General features: G+C 42.7%; 1 protein-coding gene across 1 annotated transcript in view; it reads left to right on the forward strand.

The window, feature by feature from the left end:
* The window catches only part of LOC125458423 (neuropeptide Y receptor type 2-like), a 30,769-nt gene extending 21,461 nt beyond the window's left edge, over positions 1 to 9,308 (forward strand). The window contains exon 2 of the mRNA XM_048543677.1: positions 8,123 to 9,308. Within this exon, the coding sequence (XP_048399634.1) occupies positions 8,157 to 9,308 (1,152 nt within the window). The 5' untranslated portion in view covers positions 8,123 to 8,156. The remainder of the gene's footprint in view (positions 1 to 8,122) is intronic.
* The last annotated feature ends 17,281 nt before the right edge of the window (positions 9,309 to 26,589 follow it).

The raw sequence follows: 26,589 nt of genomic DNA on the forward strand, positions 1-26,589 counted from the left end.
ACTTCTGTTTTTGTTCCTGGTTTGCAGCATCCGCAGTTCTTTCGGTTTCTACCAGAATATTCCTCTTTTACTCAGTACTGGTACCAAGCAAGATGAACTAAACCTCATGCCTCCGAGGTCATTCTTTGGGCCATTGTTTTATATTCATCCAGACCAGTTTGATTCAAGTAGCGGTCATTAGATTAGTAACTTTTGAGTTGTGCTTTCTAAAGTAGCTCCTAATTCCTGAACATCTTTCAGCAGAACCTCCTTTCAAGCTCTATTAATGTTATTGATACCAATATGGACAATCTTGGATCACCTCAGTATCCCGCTGCTTCCACATACTGCAGCAGCAACACATCACCTATGTATATTGTATTGTAATTAATTTATTAATTAATCTCTGTCATATCCCTGTTTTTATGCTTCATTGTAATTTTTTAAAATTAGCATCAATCTTATGTCTAATAAGTTACTTTTTAAGAAAGAAAACTAAAAGACTAGGAATCTAAATGCAAACTATAGCTTTATTTTAGCTTAAATTCTAGGAATACTCACCCACACTACTCACCAGTCAGCTGATAGTAGGAACTGCCGATGCTGGAAAATCTGAGATAGCAAGGTGTGGAGCTGAATGAATATAGCAGGCCAAGCAGCATCAGAGGAGCAGGAAGGCTGAAGTTTCAGGCCTAGACCCTTCTTCAGAAATGGGGGAGGGGAAGGGGATTCTGGAATAAATAGGGAGAGAGGGGGAGGTGGATAGAAGATGAATAAAGGAGAAGATAGGTGGAGAGGAGACGTACAGGCCAAAGAGATGGGGTTGGAGCCAGTAAAGGTGAATGTAGGTGGGGAGTTAGGGAGGGGACAGGTCCGGTCAGGGTCAAGGAGGCGGGATGAGGTTTGTGGGTAGGAGATGGGGGTGGGGCTTGCGGTGGGAGGAATGGTTAGGGAGGCAGGGACGAGCTGGGCTGTTGTTGGGATGCGGTGGGGTAGGAGAGATTTTGAAGCTTGTGAAGCCCACATTGATACACTTGGGCTGCAGGGTTCCCAAACAAAATATGAGATGCTGTTCCTGCAACCTTCGTGTGGCATCATTGTGGCAATTCAGGAGGCCCAGGATGAACAAGGAGTGGGAAGCAGAGTTGAAACAACTCCACCTCCCAGTTACGAACCACTTTAACTTTCCCTCCCACTCCTTGGACGACATGTCCAACCTGGGCCTCCTGCGTTGACACAATGATGCCACTCGAAGGTTGCAGGAACAGCAACTCATATTTCGCTTGGGAACCCTGCAACCTGTCCATCTCCTCTCCACCTGTCTTCTCCTCTATCGATCTTCTATCGGCCTCCCCATCTCTCTCCATTTATTTCAGAACCCCCTTCCGCTCCCCCATTTCTAAAGAAGGGTCTCGACTGGAAACGTCAGCCTTCCTGCTCCTCTGATGCTGCTTGTCCTGCTGTGTTCATCCAGCTCTACACCTTGTTAGCACCAGCCAGTCCTTTGTTTAGATGAAAACAACCAAACACCTTTCCCTAACCTATTACTTAACTTCTTGTGATGCTTAACTTTAGCAAGTTGTGCTTTCAAGGTCTAAGTAGCATTAACCTGTCTATTTTTACACACTTTCACTAAACAGGGATTTTTCCCAGTCATTTATTGAAAATCCAATTGCAGCTGGTTCTTAATTAATCTACACTGCAAGCCTTGGGAAAAATAATGCCTGCTTAAGGTTGACATCTGCAGAAATTAGACCAAAGATTTCAGCCGACTGCGACCTGAATTAGATTTGTACAAATTAATGATTTAGACTTTCTTACTCAGAAAACGCAGTCAGTTGCAACTTGGACTGAGGTTATCAAATGATATTTGCTGGTAGGTGACATAATGAGGAGAAAGGGTTATGCAGGCTAAGGAAGAGCTATCTGCTAAGAGCAGAGTGCTAAGGGCTTCATGGCCATTGGAAATTCAGATTAAGCAATAGACCCAGAATTGGAGATATGAATTGCAATCAGAACTGGAACAAAAATAACTCGTGGAGTTGTTGGGATGGACAATGCTACTATGATATGAAAGAAGTGAAATTCATGGATGTATTTGATAAACAAGGATGAGAATTATAAAACTGAATGTTACTTAATCAGCAGCCAGTGCAAGTCGGTGAGCAAGGGGTGATGGGTGAATTTTGCTTGTTAGAAGTGAATGTATTGGTACAGAGTTTGGACAACTATGGAGGATGGAAAGTGGGAAGATAAGCAGGAGAGCTTTGGACAAGTCTCAGGTCAGCAAAGACTTGAATAAGGATTCAGGATCGGATCCTAAGTGCAATGGATTCTGTAAGATTTTGCAGTTGCTGAAAGACTTTTCTAAAATATTTCAACATATCTTCAAGTTTATTCATGATCGTACTCTCTTACTAATGATTCATATTTAAATCCATCTGATCTACAAATATACTAGACTGTGACTTTAGAATGATCACAAGCATTCCACTAATAATAATTATTAATGAGTTTATTAAACAATAGCGGGCACTAATCTGACTTATTGTCTGACATCCACATAAACACTGTAGTTGATGTATCACTCCTTAAAAGGTAAAGTCACCATAGTCCTACCAAACAATAAAGCTACTCTGTCGTTAGAGTGAGATAACTGGTTGTCGTGTAACCTGACGGCCAGAATTCCTCAGGTGAGAGGAGAGGTTGAGGAGAGTCCTTCATGGTAACCTCAGCTAGAGGGGAAATTGAACTCATGTTGTTGACATCACTCTGCATTACAAACTCACCATCTAAGTTACCTCACCTCCCATGGTAGGGACTTGTGAACTGCTTCAGTCACAAAGTAAACCTTTGAGAAACAAATTGCTTACAACACATCCAGACATTGCTGGAACAGGATGACCAGAGATGGGTGTTTTCAGTATTGACCAATGAGCCATCAATTGGCAGAGGACACTGTCCATGGTCCTGTGCAGTTGGCAAGTCTGCATTGACGAGTTTTGCGATAACACAGTGTGGAGCTAGAGGAACGCAGCAGGCCAGGCAGCATTAGAGGAGCAGGAAAGTTGACATTTTGGGTTGACCCTTCTTTGAAGAAGGGCCCCGACCCAAAAGATCAACATTCCCGCTCCTCTGATGCTGCCAGGTCTGCTGTTCTCCTCCAGCTCCACACTGTGTTATCTCTGACTCCAGCATCTGCAGTTCTTACTATCTCTCTTGACCAGTTGTGCAGTGTTTGTGAGAGTTCTGTTTATGTGGAAGTAATGATATTTTCATTCCTTCATTCCTTTACAGCTCAGTGCACTTCAAACCTGACGGAATACTCACTGATGGAATGAAAGTTGACATTTGGTGCAGCGTGGGGCGATTCCAGCCCTGGGTCATGCAGATTCTGCAGAAAGTGCATTAGAATTGGTTGATCTGATAATGAATAGTCTAGTTTTTTATTATTAAATTAATGGTAAGGCTAATGGTGTTTGACGTAATTTACCTCTACGTGCTATGGCACCTTCCTATGAGGGACAGGTGCACCCACAGAAATCAATATCTGAAAGCCACTGTCTCAGATTCATTGCTCTATAGCTTCCTCTGTGAAGCCAACATCACTGTCTAGTTCCCTTTGGGAGCATGTTGAGCAGTGTATGATTGCTGGATATTTAGGTATAAATTAACTAACACTCGATTCCTGTTGCTTGTCTTTGCAATATATTTGCACAGAATTTGTTGTAACTCAATTGAACTGTGCTTTCAGTTTGTTAGACATGGACATATATGCTTGGACTTTTAAAGAAACTCGTTCTGCAGCAGGTTGTTGAGTGTGTGAGCTGGTGTCAGGACAGTGTGCGACACTGGGTATCTGTAACAAACCTGCCACAGATAACTATGGCTTTACATTTCCACTTAATGGACCATGAAAAGATATGACAATTGTGAATGGCTCTCAAACAATTTCTCTGGCAACGAGAATTAACCACTAGAAGTCATATTCCGTTTAACAAAAGCTATTGTTGGAGATTTCAGAAATAGTGACTTTGAAATTGAATGTTTTTACTTGACCTTTCTGCCAGTTTGCATTTTCGTAATTCAACTTCTCCTTCCTTCTCTCCTTTTATCTGATCTGGCATTGAATTCACTACTTTCATTTGCATTCCTTTTCAGTTCTCATACTGATTCTTTCCCTGTTCTGTCTACTTGGTTTCTTGAGGAGACACGCAGGTATTTGACCTGGTCATTACAGATGCCTGGCGTTGTTCACTGTGCTGATACCGGCTCACATGTTCAAGAACCTGCTGCAGAATATTGTTTTAAAAACCCTTTTAATATGCAAGCACATTTCTAACAAACTAGAAGCACAGTTCAGTTGACTGACAGAAAATTCTGTGACAATACATTGCAAAGACTAGCATCAGGAATTGAGTTTTGGTTTATTTAAACCCAAATATCCCTATATATCTTAGAGTTAACAACACATAGGACTGCTGAATGTGTAAAGCTGTTGTGGTAAATTGTATGTAGGTCAGCTTCTGAGGGCGTCACTCTGTGCATAAGATGTGAACCATTTGGTTTGAAAATTATATGATATAAATCATATTTGTATATTAAATTGGAACAGGAGGAGGAAATGCAACCCATTTCACCAGCTCTGTCATTTAGTTAAATTACAGCTCCATTTGGCTGTCTTGGTTCTGTTATCTTCACTGTAAAGAAATCCACAAATTCACTTTAACATTTTATATTCCAGATTTTCACTATTGTTTGTGCAGAAGTTCCTCTTGACCTCATTTCTGATTGGTCTAGGTTTAATCTTATGGTATATTCCCCCCATGTTCTAAGCAGCACCAGAGGTAGTTGCTTTCATGTACTTGCTACTGATCTATTTACTAATTAAATTGTGGAATTATCTTTAAACTCCTCTTTTGTATCATTGTCTATTAATTGTCTGTGTTCAAGGGAATGTATTCATAGTCGATGCTACCTACCCTCATAATTTAACCCAATTTATTTGTTCCTGGAATGTAGCTGTTTCATTGACTGCTCCAACATTTCTCACCCGACCCTAATTCTTCTTTAGAAGTTGCTATCAAGCTATCTAACTGAACTGCCGTAGTCCATTTGGTGTAAGGACACTCATACAGCTGTAATGAATGGAGTTCAAGCATTTTGACTCATTTACACTGATGGAACAGTGATACTTTTTTCCAGGATTGTGAGTGATTAAGAGAGAAACTTGTGCATGGTGGTTTTCCCAATGTATCTGCTACCCTTGTCCTCCTGAATTGTGGAGTTTATGGACTGAAAAGGTGTTGCCAGCTCTGTGCTGCTTCATTTATATTTCACACACTGCCGTTTAGGTCTAAGATATATTCTTACTGAGTATTAGCAAGAAATAAGGTCAATAATTTCATATTATATCTTTGCAAAGTAAAACCAATTTCCTACCCGTTCAGTGAACCTTGTCCTGCTGTTCCAGACTGATGATAAAGATCTGGGGGAACATCTCCTGGGGGGATATTTTTGGACAGTTGAACCTGAAATTCAGCCCAAGTGGCTTATTTTTCTGAAGTTCAGTTCCACTCAAGTTTCCTGCCAGACCCATTATCAAAATCCCAAAATAAAACATTGGAACATGAAAAATAGGAACAAGAGTGGGCCAATCAGACCCTCACATTTATTCCAGTAAACGAAATGATGGCTGATCTGCTCCAAGCCTCAACTCTCCTCTTTCATGCCAGCTCTTCATAACACTTGACTCCCCGACATTTCAAAAAATCTGTCTACCTCCTTTTTAAATACTTTCAGCGATCTAGTCTTCACAACTTCCTAAGGTAGAGAATTCCAGACATTCACTACCATCTGGGAGAAGAAATTCCCTGGCATCGCAGTTTCACATGACTACCCACTTATCCTGTAACTGTGTCCCCTCATTCAAGATTCCTCAACTATTGTAATCACTTTCTCAATGTCTAACCTGGGGTTGTGGGATGTGTAGATTAGGTGGGTTTAGAGTGGGTCTGGGTGGGATGCTGTGAAGGTCGGTGTGGACTTGTTGGGCCAAAGAGCCTGTTTCCACACTGTAGGGATTCTATGATCTTTAATGAATAAAGGTCTAACCTATTTAGACGTTCTTGATAAATCAACATTTCCGTCCCAGGACTCTGCCTTGTGAGCCTCTTTTGAACTGCCTCCAATGCAAAGTTAAATGAGGGGACCAAAACTGTTCGCAGTACTGCAGCTCCAACCTCACCAACACTTCCTACAATTGTAACAGAAGTCCCCTATTTTTAATCTCCAGCACCCTAACAATAAAGGTTAAAATTCCGTTTGACCATAGACCGGAAGAAGTATGAGCAGCAGTAAGCCAATCAGCCCATTGAGTCTCAAGACCAAGGATTGTCAGGCAAAGTGTAATTTTTAGTATAATACCATTCTGATTGAGATTCCTCAAGCTGTTGCACCAGCTGCTTTTGTCTGACTGCAAATGTGCTGCGTTTGGAAGAAGACCTGAAAGAGAAGCGCTCCCGTGATCCTGCGCAAATTTTCCTTGTTCAGCCAATACCACAAATAAAAAACCCAGAGGCTATTCATTTAACCCTTGTGGCATTTTGAAGGAGATAGCAAGAACTGCAGATTCTGCAGTCAGAGATAATACAGCGTGGAGCTGGAGGAACACAGCAGGACAGCCAGCATCAGAGGAGCAGGTAAGTTGACATTTCAGGTCAGGACCCTTCTTCAGAGAAGAAACGTCAACTATCCTGTTCCTCTGATGCTGCCTGGCCTGCTTTCTTCTTCTAGCTCCACATTTGTTATCTCTGCATTTTGGGAGCTCTTACAGTGTGTAAGTAGCAGTTGCATTTGCTACTGTAAATTGCTGTACTTCAAAGCAATTACTATTAAGTGAAGCACTTTGAGCCATTTCTGAGAGGTGTGATAATAAGTTCTAGATCAGAAAGATTTTGTTTTTATTCTGAACTGCCTTTCTGTTGTATTCATAAAAATGTTGCATATGTGTACAGGTCTTATAATTCGCTCAGAGGTAGTAAGAACTGCTGATGCTGGAGTCAGAGAAAACACACAGCGTGGAGCTGGAGAAGCACAGCAGGCCAGGCAGGATCAGAGGGGCAGGAAAATTAGCATTTCTTTTCTGGAGAAGGGTCCTGATCTGAAACGTCAACTTTCCTGCTCTTCTGATGCTGCCCGGTCTACTGGGCTGCTCCAGCTCCACACTGTGTGTTATCTGTGTGCAGTTCTTGACCTCTTTACAGGTGTGACCATTTTTGGCAATGCTTTTTTATTTTTGATTCACTCTTGGAGTTTGGACATTGCTTATTACCAATCATTGGTTACCCCTTGAGAAGTTAGTGGTGATGGGAGATGTTTTGCCAGCACTGCAGTCTGTGTGGTGTTGGATCACCTACAGTGCCAGTGGCGATAAAGACGTGGCTAATGTTTGTCAAAGTTTGGGGCGTTGTGAGATATTCTGAGAATAATTACACTTTTTGGTCAATTAATGTTGATCTGCGTGACAAAGGTGAAATCTTGCCCTTTACCTCTATTATTTAGAAGAATTTGTTACATTTCTGCATTAATTGCCTGTGAAAGCCACATTGAAAGTGAAACCTGATTGTTAAGTGCATAATTATTAATAAGTATGAATTCACATCTCTGGGAGCGATTTAAACTGTTAGTTGTGAGAGTCATAGAGTCATACAGCATAGATACAGACCCTTTGGTCTAACCAGTCCTGAGCATAATAAAACGCCGAGTTTAAGACTATCTTTTTTCTTTCCTTTTCTCCACTAATTTGCCTTGCTGTCTTACTCCAATCTTAATTTCCTTTTTCTACACTTGATTTGCCTCTCATCCACCACCATTTTCTTTCTCTACTGTGATCTCAATTATTAAAGTGGTTATGGAAACATACATTATTGACCTCTGTGTCTATTGAGGCCTTAGATATGTCATTACCTTTGCAACAGTGTTACTACTTTATATTTCCAACATGGTAACCTCGCAAGTCGACTTTGAGCTGACATGCAAACGAACAAGTCTAAGTAATGAGGTATGTGGCAATGTGTCCCCTTGCTTGTACGTTCTCTCCCGATTGCTCCAAATCTCTAAGCCATGCCCTTGTCATTCACAGGGAATGGTACCAGATCGATCCAGAACAGGTCACGATGCATCCGACCAGCAATGTCACAGAGATTGTGGAGGGAAACGATTGGAACATTTCCACAGAATGGCGCCTGATGACGGTTGATCAGTCCAGGAACAAAGCCTACCCATCCATGGCTGAGAGTACCAAGCTACTCAGTGTCCAGATCACACTAATTACAGCCTATGCATTAATCATCCTCCTGGGGCTGGTGGGAAACTCCCTGGTTATTTACATGATTGTAAAATACAAAACCATGCGAACTGTCACGAACTTCTTCATTGCCAACCTGGCCTTGGCTGATCTCATGGTGGACACACTCTGCTTGCCATTCACCCTGGTTTATACTCTCCTGGATGAATGGAAACTTGGAGCTGTCCTCTGCCACCTTGTCCCTTATGCTCAGGCTTTAAGTGTCCATGTGTCCACTCTAACCCTGACAGTAATCGCGCTGGACCGCCATCGATGCATTGTCTTCCATTTAGACAGCCGCATTTCCAAGAAGTTCAGCTTCATAACCATTTCCATGACCTGGTTGGTGTCGGCTGTCCTTGCTGGGCCACTGGCCATCTTCAGGGAGTACAAAATTGTCGACTTGCAACCTATTAACCTGCAGATTGTTGTCTGCTCTGAGAAATGGCCAAGTGGGAACACTCAAGATGGAACCATCTACAGTATCTCAATGTTCATCCTCCAGTATGTGCTGCCTTTGGGCATCATCAGTTACGCTTACATTAGAATATGGATCAAGTTAAAGAACCACGTTAGCCCACGCGCACGGAGTGACAGCCATTACAGACGAAGGAAAACAACCAAAATGCTTGTGATGGTAGTGGTGGTCTTCGCAGTGTGCTGGCTGCCCTTGCACACCTTCCAGCTGGCTAGCGATTTGGACGAGCGCCTCTTTCAGTTCACAGAATACAAGTTGCTCTACACCATCTTCCACGTGGTGGCCATGTGCTCCACCTTCGCCAATCCCCTGCTTTATGGCTGGATGAACAAGAACTATCGCAACGGCTTCATCCTCTTTTTCCGCTGCAATCACAGTGTGGACAACCTCAACAATGTGGAGAATTCAGTGAAGGCGAGGCTGCACCCTTTCAGGGTAGTAGCTCACAATGGCAGCCTTTGCAATTACAGGGTGACAAATGGTCATCCACCAACTGATGTTTAGTTGGGGGGGGGCAAAGTGGGGGGAAGAGGGTGTGGGGTTTCATCTGTTGTACAGTGAAAAGTGTTGATGGCACCCAGTATGGAACAGATGGGTTTCCAATTCTTCTTCTGGTCAGCGATAATCTTTGTCCAACTAAGCTGGGATTGTTTTATGGAGTAACATTAAGTGAAATAACCCACACTGTCACTGATTTATGTTTTTTTACGCATGAGCATCTTTGGCCCAGATTATACTTTATTGCCCTACCCCAAGTGCTGTTGTGAAGGAAGTGGTGAGCAGAGTGGCACAGCAGCACTGTTGGGCCCATAAGCCAGATAGGCCAAAACCATCCCTTGCTACTTGGGAGCTCCTTTTGGGCTTTGTGGCTCAGTGGTTAGTACAGCTGCCTCACAGCACCAGGGACCTGGGTTTGATTCCAGCTTCAGGTGACTGCTTATGTGGAGTTTGTACATTGTCCCCATGCCTATATGGATTTCCTCCCATAACCCAGAGATGTGAAGGTTAGGCAGATTGGCCAGCTTGAATTGCATGGATGTGCAGACCAGGTGATTTATCCATGGTTAATGCAGAGTTATGGGAAAAAAAATGGGGGCTGCTTTTCTGAGAGTTGGTGCAGACTTGATGGGCCGAAGGGCATTTATGACCCTTCTTGAGGTGACACAATCTCTCTGTTGTTGATATATCCATCGTGTTAATAGGGATGGAGTTCCAGGATTTTGCCAAGGCACTGGTCATATATTTTTGCGTTATATTGTTGAAGTTTCAGAACAGAAACACGCCTGGTCCTGTGTGAGTTTCTGTATTACCTTGAGGATCCCTTCCTCCCGTAATCTATTTATTTTGAAGAATGAGATTGACCTTAGGTCAGCCACTTGCTGGCTCATGTCAATTTCTCTCTGACATCTTGCATGCTACCCCATCCTGCCAACCCCTCTCAGCATTTTGTACTTCTGTCAGTCTCAGCACAATTGCCTTAGCCCAAAAAGAGAACAGCCCTAGCTTCTCCAACCTGATCTTGCACCAAAACGTCCTCATTCCTTGACTCATTTCTGATGACCCTCCTCTCCATGTTCTCGAGGATCTTCCCAAAGTGTTGTGATACAACTAACCATTTGTGGTTTCTTTTTATATACTGTTCCTTTCTGCCCTCATTACAGATGGTTATGTTCCTGAGAATTTGCCTAATCACATAACGTAACCTCAAGAAAAACATAAACATTGTTTATGTCTCCCACAGATGCTGCCTAACTTACTGAGTATTTCTAGGACTCCATATTTTTGCAACATTTTCCATTTATCTTTAAGAATAGAAGAGGGGCATGCCACAACAGGAATGAGCTCCAGAGGAAGAGATGACTGGTGGAAACTGGTGGCGTTAATTGGTGGTTTGCCCAATAGCTGGGAAGCCAGTAAGAGATTTGTGTTATTGCCATTGGAGACAGTCCACTGAACTGGGCAGTTGGCAGGTTGCGGTGGGCCATTACGACCTGGAAGCAGAGAGTATGCCTGTCAAGAACTGCTGAGCCACCAGACGATGGCAACCATTTTAACTGAGCAGCACCCCCTAGAGGGTAGTGGCTCTAACTGCACTGACAACCTGTTAGAAGCGAAGCTGAGGGGGTAGTGAACCATATCGCAGGTAAGGCATGATGGGAAGGGTTTAATGGGATCAGTCTGGTAGGGTCAAGAACATTGGTGGGTGTGGGGGCTTTTTGGAATCAGCAGCAAGGTGTTGGAGGGCACCCTCTCCATCCTGTTGCCTTTTCCCCAATCAGAATGGCACTGAATGCTTTAAAGAAGGGACAGCCACTCCCCATCCACTCGAATTGACAGACCTGCTGCCACTCTCTATAGGGGGACATCTCCACTTGCAGCTAAGATAACATCACTGGCAATGGGATAAAGCCTTCGACTAACTGTCTGCTTAAGGGTCTGAGTTGGTAGCAGGGTGAGAATGCTGACCACGAGCTGTCCCTGCCCTGAGTTAATTGGGATGGCAGGGACAAACAAACAGTGGGGTGCTCACTTGTGACCTGCCCTATCAGATTAAATGCCCTCAGTGTCACCAAGCATGCCTTCAAAGAGGGCAGAAGATTCTACCTGGTGTTTCAGTTGGATTTTTCTCAATTTTGATCTTTTTTCATCAAAATCTGTGATGTTAAATTGATTGAAAGTATGTGATTAAGCTGCTGCAACTTTTCAGTCATGGTTAATGGGCCCTGCTGAGCACATCAAATACAGAACTGGAGCTGTTCACTGAAATATAGTGATCCAATATATTCCCTGACTTTTTTATGACATGATTTTCTCCAACACCAATTTTAAGTTTAAAGATCTATAAAACGACCAATTTCAATAACAGAACCCTTCTGTAAGGACAAACTTGCTGACTTTCACAGCTCCTCTTCTTCACTTACTTGCCCAACTGTGAAGGGGTAGCCAGTTGGTGTCAGAGGTCATCTGATCACCGGGACATTTCCCTTGTGGAATTACTTCATCCCAAATCTCACTTTGTAGGTTAACCCAATTGTAGTAACTGTGTTGCTTTCTTGGTTGTGATCAACAAATTCAGCACTGGACAAGTGGCCAATGGTTGAGAAAATGGAAGCTTTCCAATTGTAGCCAGAAACAGTACTTCTTCTGTCTCAAGCCAGAGATGCTGAAGACAAGAACTTCAAGCAATGTCAAAAGATTGAGTGAGAAATGGTAGCTGGTCAGACTCGAGAAGTCAAAACTAGGAGCTGTCCAGACGCACTTGCCCATTATGTCCTTCACTTGCCAGTATGTTTGGACATGAGGTGATTGCCCAATACCCCTGCCAATTGCCCAATAGTCTGGACACAAGGTCACTGTCCACTCACAGTACCTGGTCTCTGTTTAACACAACTTCAAAGCTGCTGTTTATTTCTCAATTCCAACTCTATCCTGAGGAATGAAGCTTCTGTGTGAATAAAGACACAAACTTGGTCTTTTGCAGAGCCATTTCATGGGAATTAAGGAGTGGAGCCCAGTGCTGAGAGCCCAGAGTCATGTGTTGGTCAGACAGATTAAGGATAGCAGATTTCCTTCCTGAAGAGTATGAAGGAATCAGCGAAGTGTTTGCTGCAACCTGACAAATTTGCAATCACTGTTACCTAGTGCAGTTAATATTACTTCTTTTAAAACTGAATTTGAATTGTGTAATTGTTGTGATGACACCTTTGGCTTACATTCTCTGGATTACTAATCAGAAACATACCCATTGCAGTCTCATCTGATTCCACATTTGGCACGTTTCTGTACAATTCCAGCTGAGATCACTGGTGACCGGATACATCAACCTGTCACTTCGAAGCCAGACATTAGATTTAATGTCAGCTGTTCCAGTGCCACCTGCTTAAAAAAAGATAACTGTTTGTCAATCCTTTAAATTAAATTCTCTCAATGTTTGATGAATCATGTTACTGTATTGAGAAAGTATTAAATTATTTTATGCATCATAATTTGAATTTTAATTATTTTGTGTCACATTATTTTCCTAATACAGCCCACCCAGGGCTGTCACCATCAGACACTCCCAGCGCAGGTACAGCAAGGGACTAGATACAGAGTGAAGATCCCAGCACTCTTTTAAACTGGAGTTAAAGCTCCATTGACTCATTCCCTGTCATATATTCTCACGACAGGTACAGCACAAAGGTAGATATGGAGTAAGGTTCTCTCTACTCTTTTAAGCAGAAAGTAAATGTCCCTCAACATTGTCTCCATCAAATGCCCCCAGGACAGGGACAAATGTGGGGTTAGATACAGAGAAAGCTGCCTTTTCACTGTCTTCACCAACCACGCCTAGGTCAGGTATAGTATGGGGTAAGGGGCAGAGTAAGACTTTCTTTATACTGTTCTCATTAAACACTCCCAGAGCAGTTACAGCATAGGGCTAAATATGGAGTAAAGCTCTCTCTACTCTTTTAAACAGAGTGAAGTGCTACCCGTACTGTTTTAAACTAAAATTGAAGCTACCTCTACATTGTTCCCACCAAATATGCCCAGGACAGACACTGCACGTGATTATACATAGAGTAAAACTCTCTCCCTACGCTGTGCCCAGCAACACTTCGCAGGTCAGTTACAGCACAGGTTTAGATACAGATTAAAATTTCCTCCACTCTTAAACTGAAAGTAAAACTCCCTCAACATTGTCTCCATCAAATACCCCCAGGATAGGTACACCATGGAATTAGATACAAGGTTCTTCTAAAAAGAAAACAAACTGGAGTTAAATGTTCCTCCACTCTTTTAAACTGAAATCAAAGCTCATTCTACATAGTCCCCATCAAACACTCTCAGGGCAAGTACAACAAGTTGTTAAAGACTAAATAAATCTTATTGTTGACATTTCACTTCTAAGCCTGATCAATGCGGTTTCAAAATCCTGCTCCTGGACTTGAAGACAAAAATCGATGCGGCTATTTCAGTGCAGTACAGAGGTTGTGTACAGTGTCAAAGATGTTGTCTTGCAAATGAGGAGTTACAGACGTGCAATTCTTGTTCTCTGATGTATCCAACACACCTAGGACAGGTATAGCGCAGGTTAGATATGTAGTAAAGCTCGATCTACAATGTCCCATTAACCACACCTAGGACAGGTATAGTGCAGGTTAGATACATAGTAAAGCCCGATCTACAATGTCCAATTAAACACTCCTAGGGTAGATATAAAGCACAGGCACTGAGTCTCTTTGAGGTACAGCTTCTAAACACACTGGTCCTCATTGGGCCAGGGTTTCCATAGACAATGCCTCTCAATAGGGTATCAGAAGACTTGGAACTTCCTGTATCAAATCCAGCTACCACTGGGTCTCATTCTGGTGGCAGCATGTTTTTTGACAAGATTCCACATTGAAAGATTGCCATCTTGTCCCCAGACTGATTTCACCCTCCACCAGGAAGCAGCTTAATGTGCAAGATAATGAGTACAGTTCACCAATTAATCAGGTGGGGAGACTGTGGAGAAACATATTTTGCATTTGAAATTACAAGAAATTTTTTTTTGGTAAATTAGAAAGCATGGTTCCTGCTGGGGTGATAGATGAGGGATTATGAACAGCACAATGGAAAAAGGCAGCTCCTGCATGGACCCGACATACTGAAATCGCACTGGGCTATCACATGTCGGTGAGCACATGCAATCATAAAGTTATACAGGACGGGCTGCTTGCTCAAGCTGTGCTTCTCTGGCATCTGCAACGACAACTACTTTAATTTCTGTAGCACTTTTAACATCGTGAAATAGCTCCTTCACCAGGCTGCGGTACAACATTATTTGACAGTGATCCCTGAAAGGAAATGTCACTGCTGTTTAAGGCAAGGTCAGAAGTGCCATGACATCAAGTTATAGTCCAACAAGTTTATTTGATGAAGGCAATGAAGCAGCAGTGCTTCAAAACCTTGTGATTCCACATAAACCTGTTGGATTACAACAGGTGATAATGGGAACTGCAGATGCTGGAGAATCCAAGATAATGAAATGTGAGGCTGGATGAACACAGCAGGCCCAGCAGCATCTCAGGAGCACAAAAGCTACAACAGTTGTTGTGTGATTTCTGAATTTGTCCACTCCAGCTCAACACTGGCATCTCCACAACTTGTTTAATGCAGTTAGTGCTTAAAAGGATTAACTGGCATTGTTAGAGAAGCCCTGCCTGTCAGGATATAAAAGAATGTTGGGGCTGTCGTGGTGCTGTGGTAATGTTCTCTATCTGTGGATCAGAAGACTTGGGTGAAATCCTATTTGTTTTGGAGATGTGTCATAGCTATCCCAGGACTGCAGTTATTCTTTGTGTCTAATTGCCTTGAAGAACAAGCAAAGTTGATGTTTCCATTTTACTTGTAACACCGCCACACTTGTCAGTTGTAAAATCACCTCAGTGAATTGAATGGATTTCATTCAGTAGGATAAGAAAGTGGGTTTTAGTGGACAAGTTTGAAACTAGAAAGATGCAGTGGTTGGTTCCAAAAGGATTTGGAGTGTTATGGTACGAGATCGTGTAAGTACTGCAGGAATTGGGGTACAATAAAATTAAGTAAGTATGGCAGGAATTAGGGTCCAAGAGAATTGGGGAAAGATTAAAAGAGTTAAAGTACAAGAGGCGAGGGCAAAAATTGAGACAGTTAGGGCACGCAAAGATTGGGCAAAATTCGGGATAGTTGGGATTCAAAGAGCTGGACTTTGACAATCAAATCAGGGTTATGACAGGAAGTGTTCGGTTGGGGGCTAAATGTTCTGGAGAGATAGGCTGTGATGTGGCAGTTAAGATTCTGGAGGGTTGACCTTCGGTGAGAAAGTTCAAGACCTGGCCGGGTGAGTTTCCTATCCTTGAAGTGTGTGATCTATTGTTCAGGAAGCTGAGACATGTGACACTCAACTCTTAACTTGCTCCAGGGCAATAAATGATGCCGAGATGAACAAATGAAATAGTTATAACAATATTACAGTTTAGAAAGATCTTAACATAGAATCATATAGACATAGAGATGTATAGCATGTAAACACTTCAGTCCAATTTGTTCATGCCAACTAGATATCCTGATAAATCTAGTCCCATTTGCCAGTATTTTGCTCCAAACCCTTCCTATTCATATACTCATCCAGATGCCTTTTAAATGTTGTAGCTAGCCAAACCTCCACTAATTCCTCTGGAAGCTCATTCCATGCAAGTACCACCCTATTTTAACTCTTCCCTCTCAACGTAAACCTATGAACTCTAGCTTTGGACTTTCCCACCATGGAGAAAAGACCTTGTCTGTTTACCCTATCCATGACCCTAATGATTTTATAAACCTCTATAAGGTTTCCCCTCAGCCTTTGATGGTCCAGGGGAAAATAGCCCCAGTCTATTCAGCCACTTCCTGTAGCTCAAACCCTCCAAACCTGGCAACATCCTTGTAAATCTTTTCTGAACCCTTTCAAGTTTCACAACATCCTTCCCATAGCAGGGAGACCGATTTCAAACAGTATTCCAAAAGTAGCCTAACCAATGTCCTGTACAAAAGCAACATGACCTCCCAACTCCTACACTCAATGCGCTGACTAATAAAGGAAGGCGTACCAAATGCCTTCTTCACTATCCTGTCCATCTGTGTCTTCACTTTCAAAGAACTATGAACTTGCACTCCAAGGTCTCTTCGTTCGGCAACATAATCAGCAAAAATTAAGTTACATCTCTTTCTCAGAAATACCCTTTACAGATAATCAATCCCAATGAAGTATCACTCCCATCTCTTTTAGTTCTTCCTGAACTGTTTCTAGTTTTGATGGTCTAGAGGCTTCTTTCCAGTTATGATAACTCGGGTTACTTTTTGGTTTTGACGTTAGGAGTCTTCTACAAATTCTCGCAATACTCAGATACTACAGATTAAACTCTCACAGTTGTGAAATTTCTATAAAATTAACAAACTGACTTTCTGCTTGGTTGAAACTAAACTGGCACTTGATTCTTCTGAGCTGAAACTTCTTTCTTCTCAAAGTATTAGTGCAGTGACAATTTATTTTCCTGTATGAGATAAAATTCAGCACCATAATCACTTCATCAGTTAATTCCACAGGTATTTTTCTGGGCTCTTAAATCATATGCTATCTTGGAAATTATGCATTTAATTCACTGTTCCAAAAGACTTGCTGACATGTTTAAAAAAATGTTACCGTCACAGAACTGAAACCCATTTTCCTTCAATTTAAAATCCAAATTCCCAACTGATAATAATGTACTACTTTACCACGTTTATGACTAAACATCCTCTGCAGATAATCTATCAACAAAACTGTAGTGAGAGAAGAAATTGCTAAAGACTGCCAGTGTCAGAACACAACGCTGTTTGACCCCACAGTGGATTTGAAAGGATTTTGTCATTATCCCATCAGAGCTGACCTTACCCATTATGTTACCATGGAAGGAAGCAATCACAATGAGCAGCTTTGGCAGCAGCTAGTTTTCTTTCGGGAGCTTTATTAGACATTGTTTGCTCATATATTTGACACTTCGCCAATGTCTTTGTTTGCAGTATTTCTCTTAGTAGTTGCCTAATTGAGAAGATCATGTTGACTAGATCTGCCAGTACTGAAACCACACTTGGATATCAAGTGTGAGGAAAGGTCACGTGATTCAAAATGTTAACTCTGCTTTCTCTTTACAGAACTGCCAGACTTGCTGAGTTTCTCCAGCAATTTCTGTTTTGGTTACAGAGTAAATGTATTTTCAGATCATAGAATCCTGACAGAGCAGGAGCAGGCCCTTTGGCTCAGCAGGTCCACACTGACCCTCAGAGCATCCCACCCAGATGTGTCCCCCTATAACTCACCTAATCTATACATCTTTGAACACTACGGGCAATTTAGCATGGCCGATCCACCTAGCCTGCACGTCTTTGGACTGTGGAGGAAACTGGAGCACCCAGAGGAAGCCCACGCAGACACGGGGAGAATGTGCAAACTCCATACAGACAGTTACGTGAGGGAGGAATTGAGCCCAAGTCCCTGGGGCTGTGCGACAGCAGTGCTAACCACTGAGCCACCGTGCCGCCTTTTGTCAGGTTCCACAGTCTGACAAGGGCAACCTGGGCAAATTCTTTTTCCTAGGGCATACTCCTAGCAGCAAGGAGATGCCTCAGTAATTGAGGGAATGACTATGGTTGCCCCGGTTTTATATGACCTTACAATTCTTGCATGATAAGGCAAAGAGAAGGTAATGGCCTCACGGTATTATTGCTAGACTATTAATGCAGAGACCCTGGTAATGTTCTGGGACCCAGATTTGTATCTCACAATGGTTGATATCAAATTCAACTCTTTTGAGTTCGGAAGATAAGATCAGAATTAAGGATCTAATGGTGTCCATGAAACCATTGTTAATTGTCAGGAAAAACCCATCTGGTTCACTAAAGTCTTTTAGGGAGGGAAACTGCCATCCTCACCTGGTGATGTGACTCCAGACCCACAGAAATGTAGTTGATTGTTAACTGCCCTCTGGCCATTTAAAGATGGGCAAAAAATATTGGCCTAGCCAGCAACACCCACATCCTGTGAATTAAAAGAAGATTGGAAAATTCCTGAGCATTATCTCCCTCCAGAGAGATCAGGTTTATTTTGCAGAGGCCATCCTGCCATGTTTATTCTTCAAATGAGGTTCCTCTCACTCTCCTCCACCAAACCTTATCTTTCCATTCCTTTTCTTCCCTAACTATTTTTCAAACACTCACTTAAGAATATAAGAATTCAGATTCTATTCTCTTCCAAACTCTTCTGTCAGGCAGAAAATACATGCACCAACAGGTTCAAGAACAGCTCCTTCCCTGCTGTTTCTAGACTGCTGAATGGACCTCTCAAATTTCAAATCTAAAGTTGATCTTGTTCTTGTGCACCTCCTTTGCAGACATGACTTTGTATTTCTTGCTCTGTTCTGTCACCTTATGATCTTTGTATGGTATGATTTGCCTGTATTGCATGCAAAACAAAGCTTTTCACTGTACCTAGGCACATTTGGCAACAAAAAAATCAAATCAAATCAAATCAGAGGTTTAGAAGGCACTGTTTAAGGGTCTTCAAAGGTTAACCACATTGCTATGGAGTGATGTGTAGGTCAGACCAGATAAGGATAGAAGATTTCCTTTCCTAAGCACATTCAGAGGGGTCTTGACAATTAATGACAGTTGTCACAGGTGCAGAGATAGGAGGAGGTGCTGGCCTAGTGGCTTTGTCACTACACTAATAATCCAGTATACCAGGTAACCTTATGGGGACCTGGGTTCAAATCCTGCCACAGCTGCTGGTGCAGCTTGTAAGACAATTAAGAATTGAATTTTCACCCTTGATGACTGTCCCATTTCATTCACTGAGGGCTTTTACGGAAGGAAACTGCTATCCTTACATGGTCTGACCTCCAAGTGACTCCAAAATCACAGCAACAACGCTGACTCTTAATTGTCCCTCTGGGATGGGCATTAAGTGCTAGCACAACCTGTGATACCCACATCCCATGAAATAATAATAAATATAATTAGCCTTAGTTCCAGGTTTATTAATTAAATTTCATAAATAGCTGTGGCGAGATTTGAATCTGTGGCCCAGAACATTAGCCTGAGCTCCAGAATCATTACTCTAGGGTAGTATCATACTCTGCTTTACAAATATTAACATAATAAACTGCCATGCCAGCAAAATTTAATTAATGTCTTGCAAACCCTATATCAGGATCCTTAATATGAGCTACTAATGTAATTAAGAGATAGTACAATGGTGGAGCAGTAAATGTTCCATCATAAACCATTTTTATCTCTTTGTGTTCATGGCTGCTCCACATTAGTTCTGAATTTCTAAAGGTACTTCTGTTAGTTAAAGATAGTCATTATGCAGATGCGAGTATCTAAGGCCTGATGTTTCATCTGTTAGACTGCTAAGTCCAGAGCAATTTATCTAACATCAGCCAATCTAATGCAAAGGATATAGGAATTTCTGCACAACTTACTTTTAGAGCAAACCACATTTTGTGCTTTCATCTGTGAAGACGAAAATCAAGTAGCTGTTTAATTCCTCTGACATTTCTTTATTGTCAATTTTAGACTGAGAGGAGCCCACGTTTGCCTTCACTAATCTTTTTACACACTTGTAAAAGGCTTTATAGTCTGTTTTTATGCCCCTTGTAATTTTACTCTCAAACTCTAGCTTTCCCTGCTTTACTGAGTTCCCTCGGCCAATAAAGCAAATGGGCTTTTACAACAATTGCTATGTGGTCACCCTATAACAGCTTTTAATGCCAGACTTTATCAGCTGTATTCTGAGATAGCAGGAACTGCTGATGCTGGAGGATCTGAGATAACAAGGTGTAGAGCTGGATAAACACAGCAGGCCAAGCAGCATCAGCGGAGCAGGAAAGTTGACGCTTCGGGTCTGGACCCTTCTTCAGAAAATTTCACCTTGTTATCTCAGCTGTATTTTGTTGTGGTGGGGCTTGATCTCACATCTCTAAGACATTTGCTTGAGCCTACTGGATGACTTAGATGTGCACTAATATTACTAGTGCACAAGCAGCATCAGCCAGTTTAATCACTGTGGGTCAATGCCTTCAGGACAGCAGAGGTGGAAATTGGAGACTCGACAAAAACAGAGTTGTCAATGTGTATTACAGCAAGAATTAAACAGTACAGTTTTACTGTTTATTGATAAACATTGATGCAAATGTTATTACATTCACAAAACTGCACATAATCATATTTTGCAATTAAAAGAAAGAGTAATGATGCTGAATAGTTCCCTGGAATAAATGCTTCTTTGCTTTCCAGAGAGTTTACATTTTTTAAACTCTCTGTCAGAGTGGTTTCCTGAGTTTCATGATTATTGAGGCATCTCAGGGACTGTGCATTTGTCCTAAGAGATTCACACCCTTAGGCGAACCATCTAAATCTAACACCACTGCCATCTCGAAGGGCAAAGGTAGTAGAAACATGGGAACACCACCATGGGCTGAGTGATTAAAAAGATCAGTTATGATCTAATTGAGTGTCTGAGTATGCTTGATGGGCTGAATGGCCTATTCTTGTTCCCATATTTTGGAGGCATTTTCTTTTAAATTTCAATTCATTGGTGGTTCAGTGGTTTGTACTGCTGCCTCACAGCGCAAGGGACCTGGAGTTTTTATGTTCTCCCCATGTCTGTGTGGGTTTCCTCTGGGTGCTCCAATTTCCTCCCACAGACTAAAAATGTACAGGTTAGGTGGATTGGCCATGCTAAATTGCCCCATTGTGTCCAGCGATGTGCAGGCTAGGTGGTTATCCTTGGTAAATACAGGGTCACAGGGATAGGCCAGAGAGTTGGTCTGGGTGGGATGCTCTTTGGAGGGTTGGTGTGGACTTGTTGGGCTAAATGGCGAGCTTGCACACTGTTGGGGCTCTATCATCTGTTTCCCAACTGTTATGGTGAGGTTTGAATACAGAGGCCCCAGAACATTACCTGAGTCTCTGGATAAATAATGGATGAAAATAGAAGTTGCTGGAAAAGCTTAGCAGGTTTGGCAACACCTGTGAAGAAACAAATCAGAGTTGACATTTCGGGTCCGGTGACCCTTTCTAGGAAAGTCTTTTTCCGGATAAATAGCCTAGTGCTAACACCACTAGTCCATCACCTCCTCTCAGCTAGCTCAATACACATTCATCCATATAAGGATATGACCTCCTTAAAATCAGCCACATGGCTGCAATCGCACTGGAACTTCAAGGTGAATATTTGCAAAGCTCTTTTCACTCTTGTACATTTTAACCTTTAAATTCTGCCTTATCGCATTCTGTAGCTTGTTCTGTTTCTCTGTGCACTGGTGTGTGTGTGTCTGCATGCATGTTGTGGTATTTGGGACATGATTAACATTTTAATAATGTTTAAACCTTTAACTGGGTGAGTTTACATTAAAACTAGCTGTATAATTTTTATTAATGTAATCAGTCTGTCTAGCTGCTTTCCTCCACATGCAGTGAAAAATGGGTAGGCTTGAAACAAGCATGTATGTTAAAGAAGTCAAAACTCCGGTATACCAACCATGAGAGAGGAAAGAGAAGATTTTATTTATCTCTTCAGACTGAGTCAAACAGTGGCAACATCCTGTTAGGAACAAACACCATTGTGTTGCAGCTGTAAGAAATTTCCATAGCAGCTGGTTTTATTAGATTCCCCACAGTGTGGAAACAGGCCCTTTGGCCCAACAAGTCCACACTGCCTCTTGAACCATCCCACCCCAACCCATCCCCTTGAAACCCAACATACCCCTGAACACTACGGGCAATTTAGCATGGCCGATCCACCTAGCCTGCACATCTTTGGACTGTGGGAGGAAACCGGAGCACCCGGAGGAAACCCCACGCAGACACAGGGAGAATGTGCAAACTCCACACAGACAGTCGCCCGAGGCTGGAATTGAACCCGAGTCCCTGGTGCTGTGAGGCTGCAGTGCTAACCACTGAGCCACCGTGCCGGTTTCAGTCGTTGCTCAGAGTTTTGATGTGCCTTACCCTTCCAGGGCATTTGAAACTACAATGGGCTCTTCTTCCTACAGCAGAAAGTGATGATCCTAGCCTTGTTTCAGGGTGCGGTATGGACCCTGCATCTTGCAGCCTCCTCTCTGTTGCCATTCATCTGAGCAACGCATTGTAGTTACCATGGTGTTGATGGCCACCTTCACCTTTGGAAATTGCATTGCCCTTCCTGTATCACCAAGTTGCCTGCCACCCTCAATTGAAGCATCTTGGGAAGGCAATGGCTTACTGGTATGATCGCTGGACAATTAATCCAGCAACTCATCTGGTGTTCTAGGGCCCCAGGTTTGAATCCCATCAAAGCAAATGGGGACCAAAAACAAAGTCGCTGGAAAAGCTCAGCAGGTCTGGCGGCATCTGTGAAGGTAATAACAGAGTGAACGGGTCTGGTGACCCTTCCTTAGAACTGATGGTGGCTGGGAAAACATCAGTTTATATGCGGATAAATGAGGGGGTGGATGCGGTAGGGAGTATCCTATTGTTAGGTAGGTATCCTATCATTTACTCCCTACCCCATCCCCCTCCCCTTCCTTCTGCATATAAATTGATCCCAGACGCCATCAGTTCTGAGGAAGAGTCACCAGACCCGAAATGTTAACTCTGTTTATTTCTTCTAAAGTTGCTGCCAGATATGCTGAGCTTTTCCAGCAACTTTGTTTTTGTTCCTGATTTGCATTCCACAGTTCTTTTGGTTTTTATTAAGACAGAGGGTGGAATTTGATTTCAATAAAGGTAAAAAAATCTGGAATTAAAAAACTACTGATGGTTGTGAAATCATTGTTTGGGGTAAAAGCTCATCTGGCTCCCAAATGTCCTGCAAGGAAAAGAGCCTGCTATCCTCACCTGGTCTGATCTATGTGTAACTCCAGATCCACCGAAATGCTAGCTGTTGTTGACTCTTCTCTGCCCTCTGAAATGGCCTAACAAAACATTTAGTTCAAGTTTGTTTTCTTAAGGCAATCAAGGGGTGGGTGGGCAGGTCAATCATTTCAATCCCAGGATATCAGTGCCGAAGTTCTTCGCATGGTATTATAGGCCCAACCATCTTCAAATTCTTCATCAAAGACTTTCCTTACATCAGATGATTAAAAGTAGAGATGACCAAAGAGTCAATGACAAAGACTGGCAGGGGAGGGTAGGTGGGAGACAGGGAAGATGGGCCCACATCAAGGTGAGTATGGGGCTGTAGTGACTGAAAGAGCATCCGATAGTGGAGTGAAGGGGTAAGGGTTGGAATAAGGTGGATGGTCGTGAACAGGAAGAGGAGGGCTTGGGAGTAAGCTGAAGTTCTATGACTGAAGAAGCAGATATAGCAAGTATGTAGGACATCAATGATTGGGAGGAAGGGGAATCTGAAGTGAGAGAGTGTACAACAGGATACGCAGGTGGAGAGGATTAAGCTGGTGGTCTGGGATGAAATGGAAGTGAATTTGAAAACTCTTGTAAGGAAGATCTGGTGAACAGTCAATCTTATTGCTCCAAGCTCACTGGGTAATCAGAATGAAGCTGAGAAGTGACTGATAATAATGAACTAATTTTACAGACAACTTCACTGCTGAGCAGGATAAGAGTTGACAGACAAATTCCATTAACATCCTCCTGGATCAACTGATTATATCAGGCAATAAAATAAGATATTGTGCACTTGCACCACTGATATTGAATGGTGTCGGGATTTGTTCACAGAATTCTCTAATGTATCTCTTCGTGAAAAATCAAATTGGAAATTAAGGTGTGATGTAGATGGTGACACATAGAAATTCTCAGGGATATAGTCACAGAGACATAGATAAACAGACATTCACAACATAGAGACAGAGAGACACATACAGAGATAGAGAATGACAAACAAACATATGCATAGAGACAGAGAGGCACACATTCATACATGGACAGTGAGAAAGAACAGATACACAGCAATAAAATACACAGAATGAGACAAACAGACAGAAATTTACACATACAAACAGAGAGGCATAGACAAACAGAATTAAAGAAAGACACAGATACAAAGAGACAGGGATAGAGTAACATGGCAGTCACACAGAGAAAGAGATGCTCACAAACAGACACAAGCAATTGCACACAGGTACAGGCAATCACACACAGATACAGGCAGATAGAGAAACACTTGAACTTCCGTAGAGATGAAAAGACAGATGCATGGATACACAGGCAGGAACTCAAACATGGAGACAAAGAAACAGACATACACAGAGAGCTAAAAGTTTTGAAAAAGGAATGAAACCAGGCAGACCACCTGGCATCAAATATGGCACTTGAAACAACATCAGCAGAAAGAGCCCTGTTGGCCTTGCAAAGTCCTCCCTTTCAACATCTGGGGACAGTGCCAAAATTGGAAAAGCCGTCTTACAGACTTGTCAACCAACAGCCTGATGCAGCTTTACTCACAGACACCACCATCCCAGGTTATATCCTGTCCCACCAGCAGGACAGGTCCAGTTGAGGTGATGGCACAGTGGTATAGTCATGAGGCAATTGTCCTGGGAGCCCTCAACATTGACTCTGGCCCCCATGGAGTCTCATGCCCCCCAAATATGGGCAAGGAAATCTCCTGCTGATTAATACTCCCTTAGCTGATGAATCAGGACTCCTCCATGTTGAACACCACTTGTAGACAGCTCTGAGGGTGGCTTGGGCACAGAATGTACAGTGTGTGGGTGACCTCAATGTCCACCATGAAGAGTGGCCGGAAAGCGTACTACTGATCGAGCTGGTTGGGTCCTAAGGGACACAGCTGCTGGACTGGGTCTGCAGCAGGTGGTGAGGGAACCAAGAAGAAGAAAAAAAAACATATTTGACCTGATCCTCACCAATCTGCCAGCTCAAAATGCAACTGCCTAAGACAGTATCAGTAAGAGCGACCAATGCATTGTCCTTGTGGAGAGAAATCCTGTATTTACATTGAGAACAACCTCCATTGTGTTGTGTGGCAATATCACTGTACTAAATGGGACAGACTACAAACAGATTTAGCAACTCAAGACTGGGAATCCATGAGGTGCTGTGGGCCATCAACAGCAGCAGAATTGTACTCCAGCACAATCTGTAACCTCATGGCCCAGCATAGCACCCACCATTACCATCAAGCCAGGGGATCAAATCAGATGCAATGGAGAGGGGCAGGAGGACAAGCCAGGAGCAGCACCAGGCAGACCTAAAAATGAGGTGTCCACCTGGTGAAGCCACCAAATTGGGCTAATTGCGTACCAAACAGCATTAGCAGCAAGTGATAGACAGGGCTAAGCAATTGCATGATCAGCAGATGAGAAACTAAGTTCTGCAGTCCTACTACATCCAGTCAGGATGGACGATTAAACAACTCACTGGAGGAAGAGCCTTCATAAATATCCCCATCCTCAATGATGGCAGGGAGATTCTGCCCCTCATAATCTTAAATGCTTCTATCAGATCCCACGCACCCCACCCCCACCCTTTAACCTTCTCTGCACTGAAAAAAAAACAACCTGAGCTTATCCAGTCTCTCTTGATAGCTGGGATGCTCCATCCCAGGGAACGTCCTGATAAATCTCCTCTGCGCTTCTTCCAGTACAATCACATTCTTCCTGTAGTGTGGTGACCAGAGCTGCACTCAGTTCTCTAGCTGTGGCCTAACAAACGTTCAGTACAGCTCCAGCACAACCTCCATAGTCTACACCATGTTGGATAAAGACAAGTGCCCCATAAGCCTTCATCAACCTGCCCTGTCACCTTCAGGGATCTGTGCACAAGATCCTCATAAACAGAGTTAACATTTCCAATCCACACCTTCTTCAGAATTTTATTGAATTCTAATTCCATTATCTTTCTATGGGAGGATTCAAACCTGGGTCTCCAGAACATTACCTGCATCTCTAGACTATAAGAACCAAAAGAACTGCGGATGCTGTAAATCGGGAACAAAAACAAAGTTGCTGGCAAAGCTCAGCAGGTCTGGCAGCATCTGTAGAGGAGGAAAAAAAGTTCTGAGGAAGTGTCACCGGACCCGAAATGTTAACTCTGTTTTCTCCTCCACAGATGCTGCCAGACCTGCTGAGCTTTGCCAGCAACTTCATTTTTGTCTCTAGATTAATAGTCCAGCAATAATACCATTAGGCTGTCAACTGCCCACATTTTATTGCACATAGATATACAGAGACACACAGAAAGGGTGAAAGGAATGACATATTTTCAGATAGTTGACAAGCCGTGGGAACGATTCCCAGGA

Source organism: Stegostoma tigrinum, chromosome 13 (assembly GCF_030684315.1).
Source record: "Stegostoma tigrinum isolate sSteTig4 chromosome 13, sSteTig4.hap1, whole genome shotgun sequence".
NCBI lineage: Eukaryota > Metazoa > Chordata > Chondrichthyes > Orectolobiformes > Stegostomatidae > Stegostoma > Stegostoma tigrinum.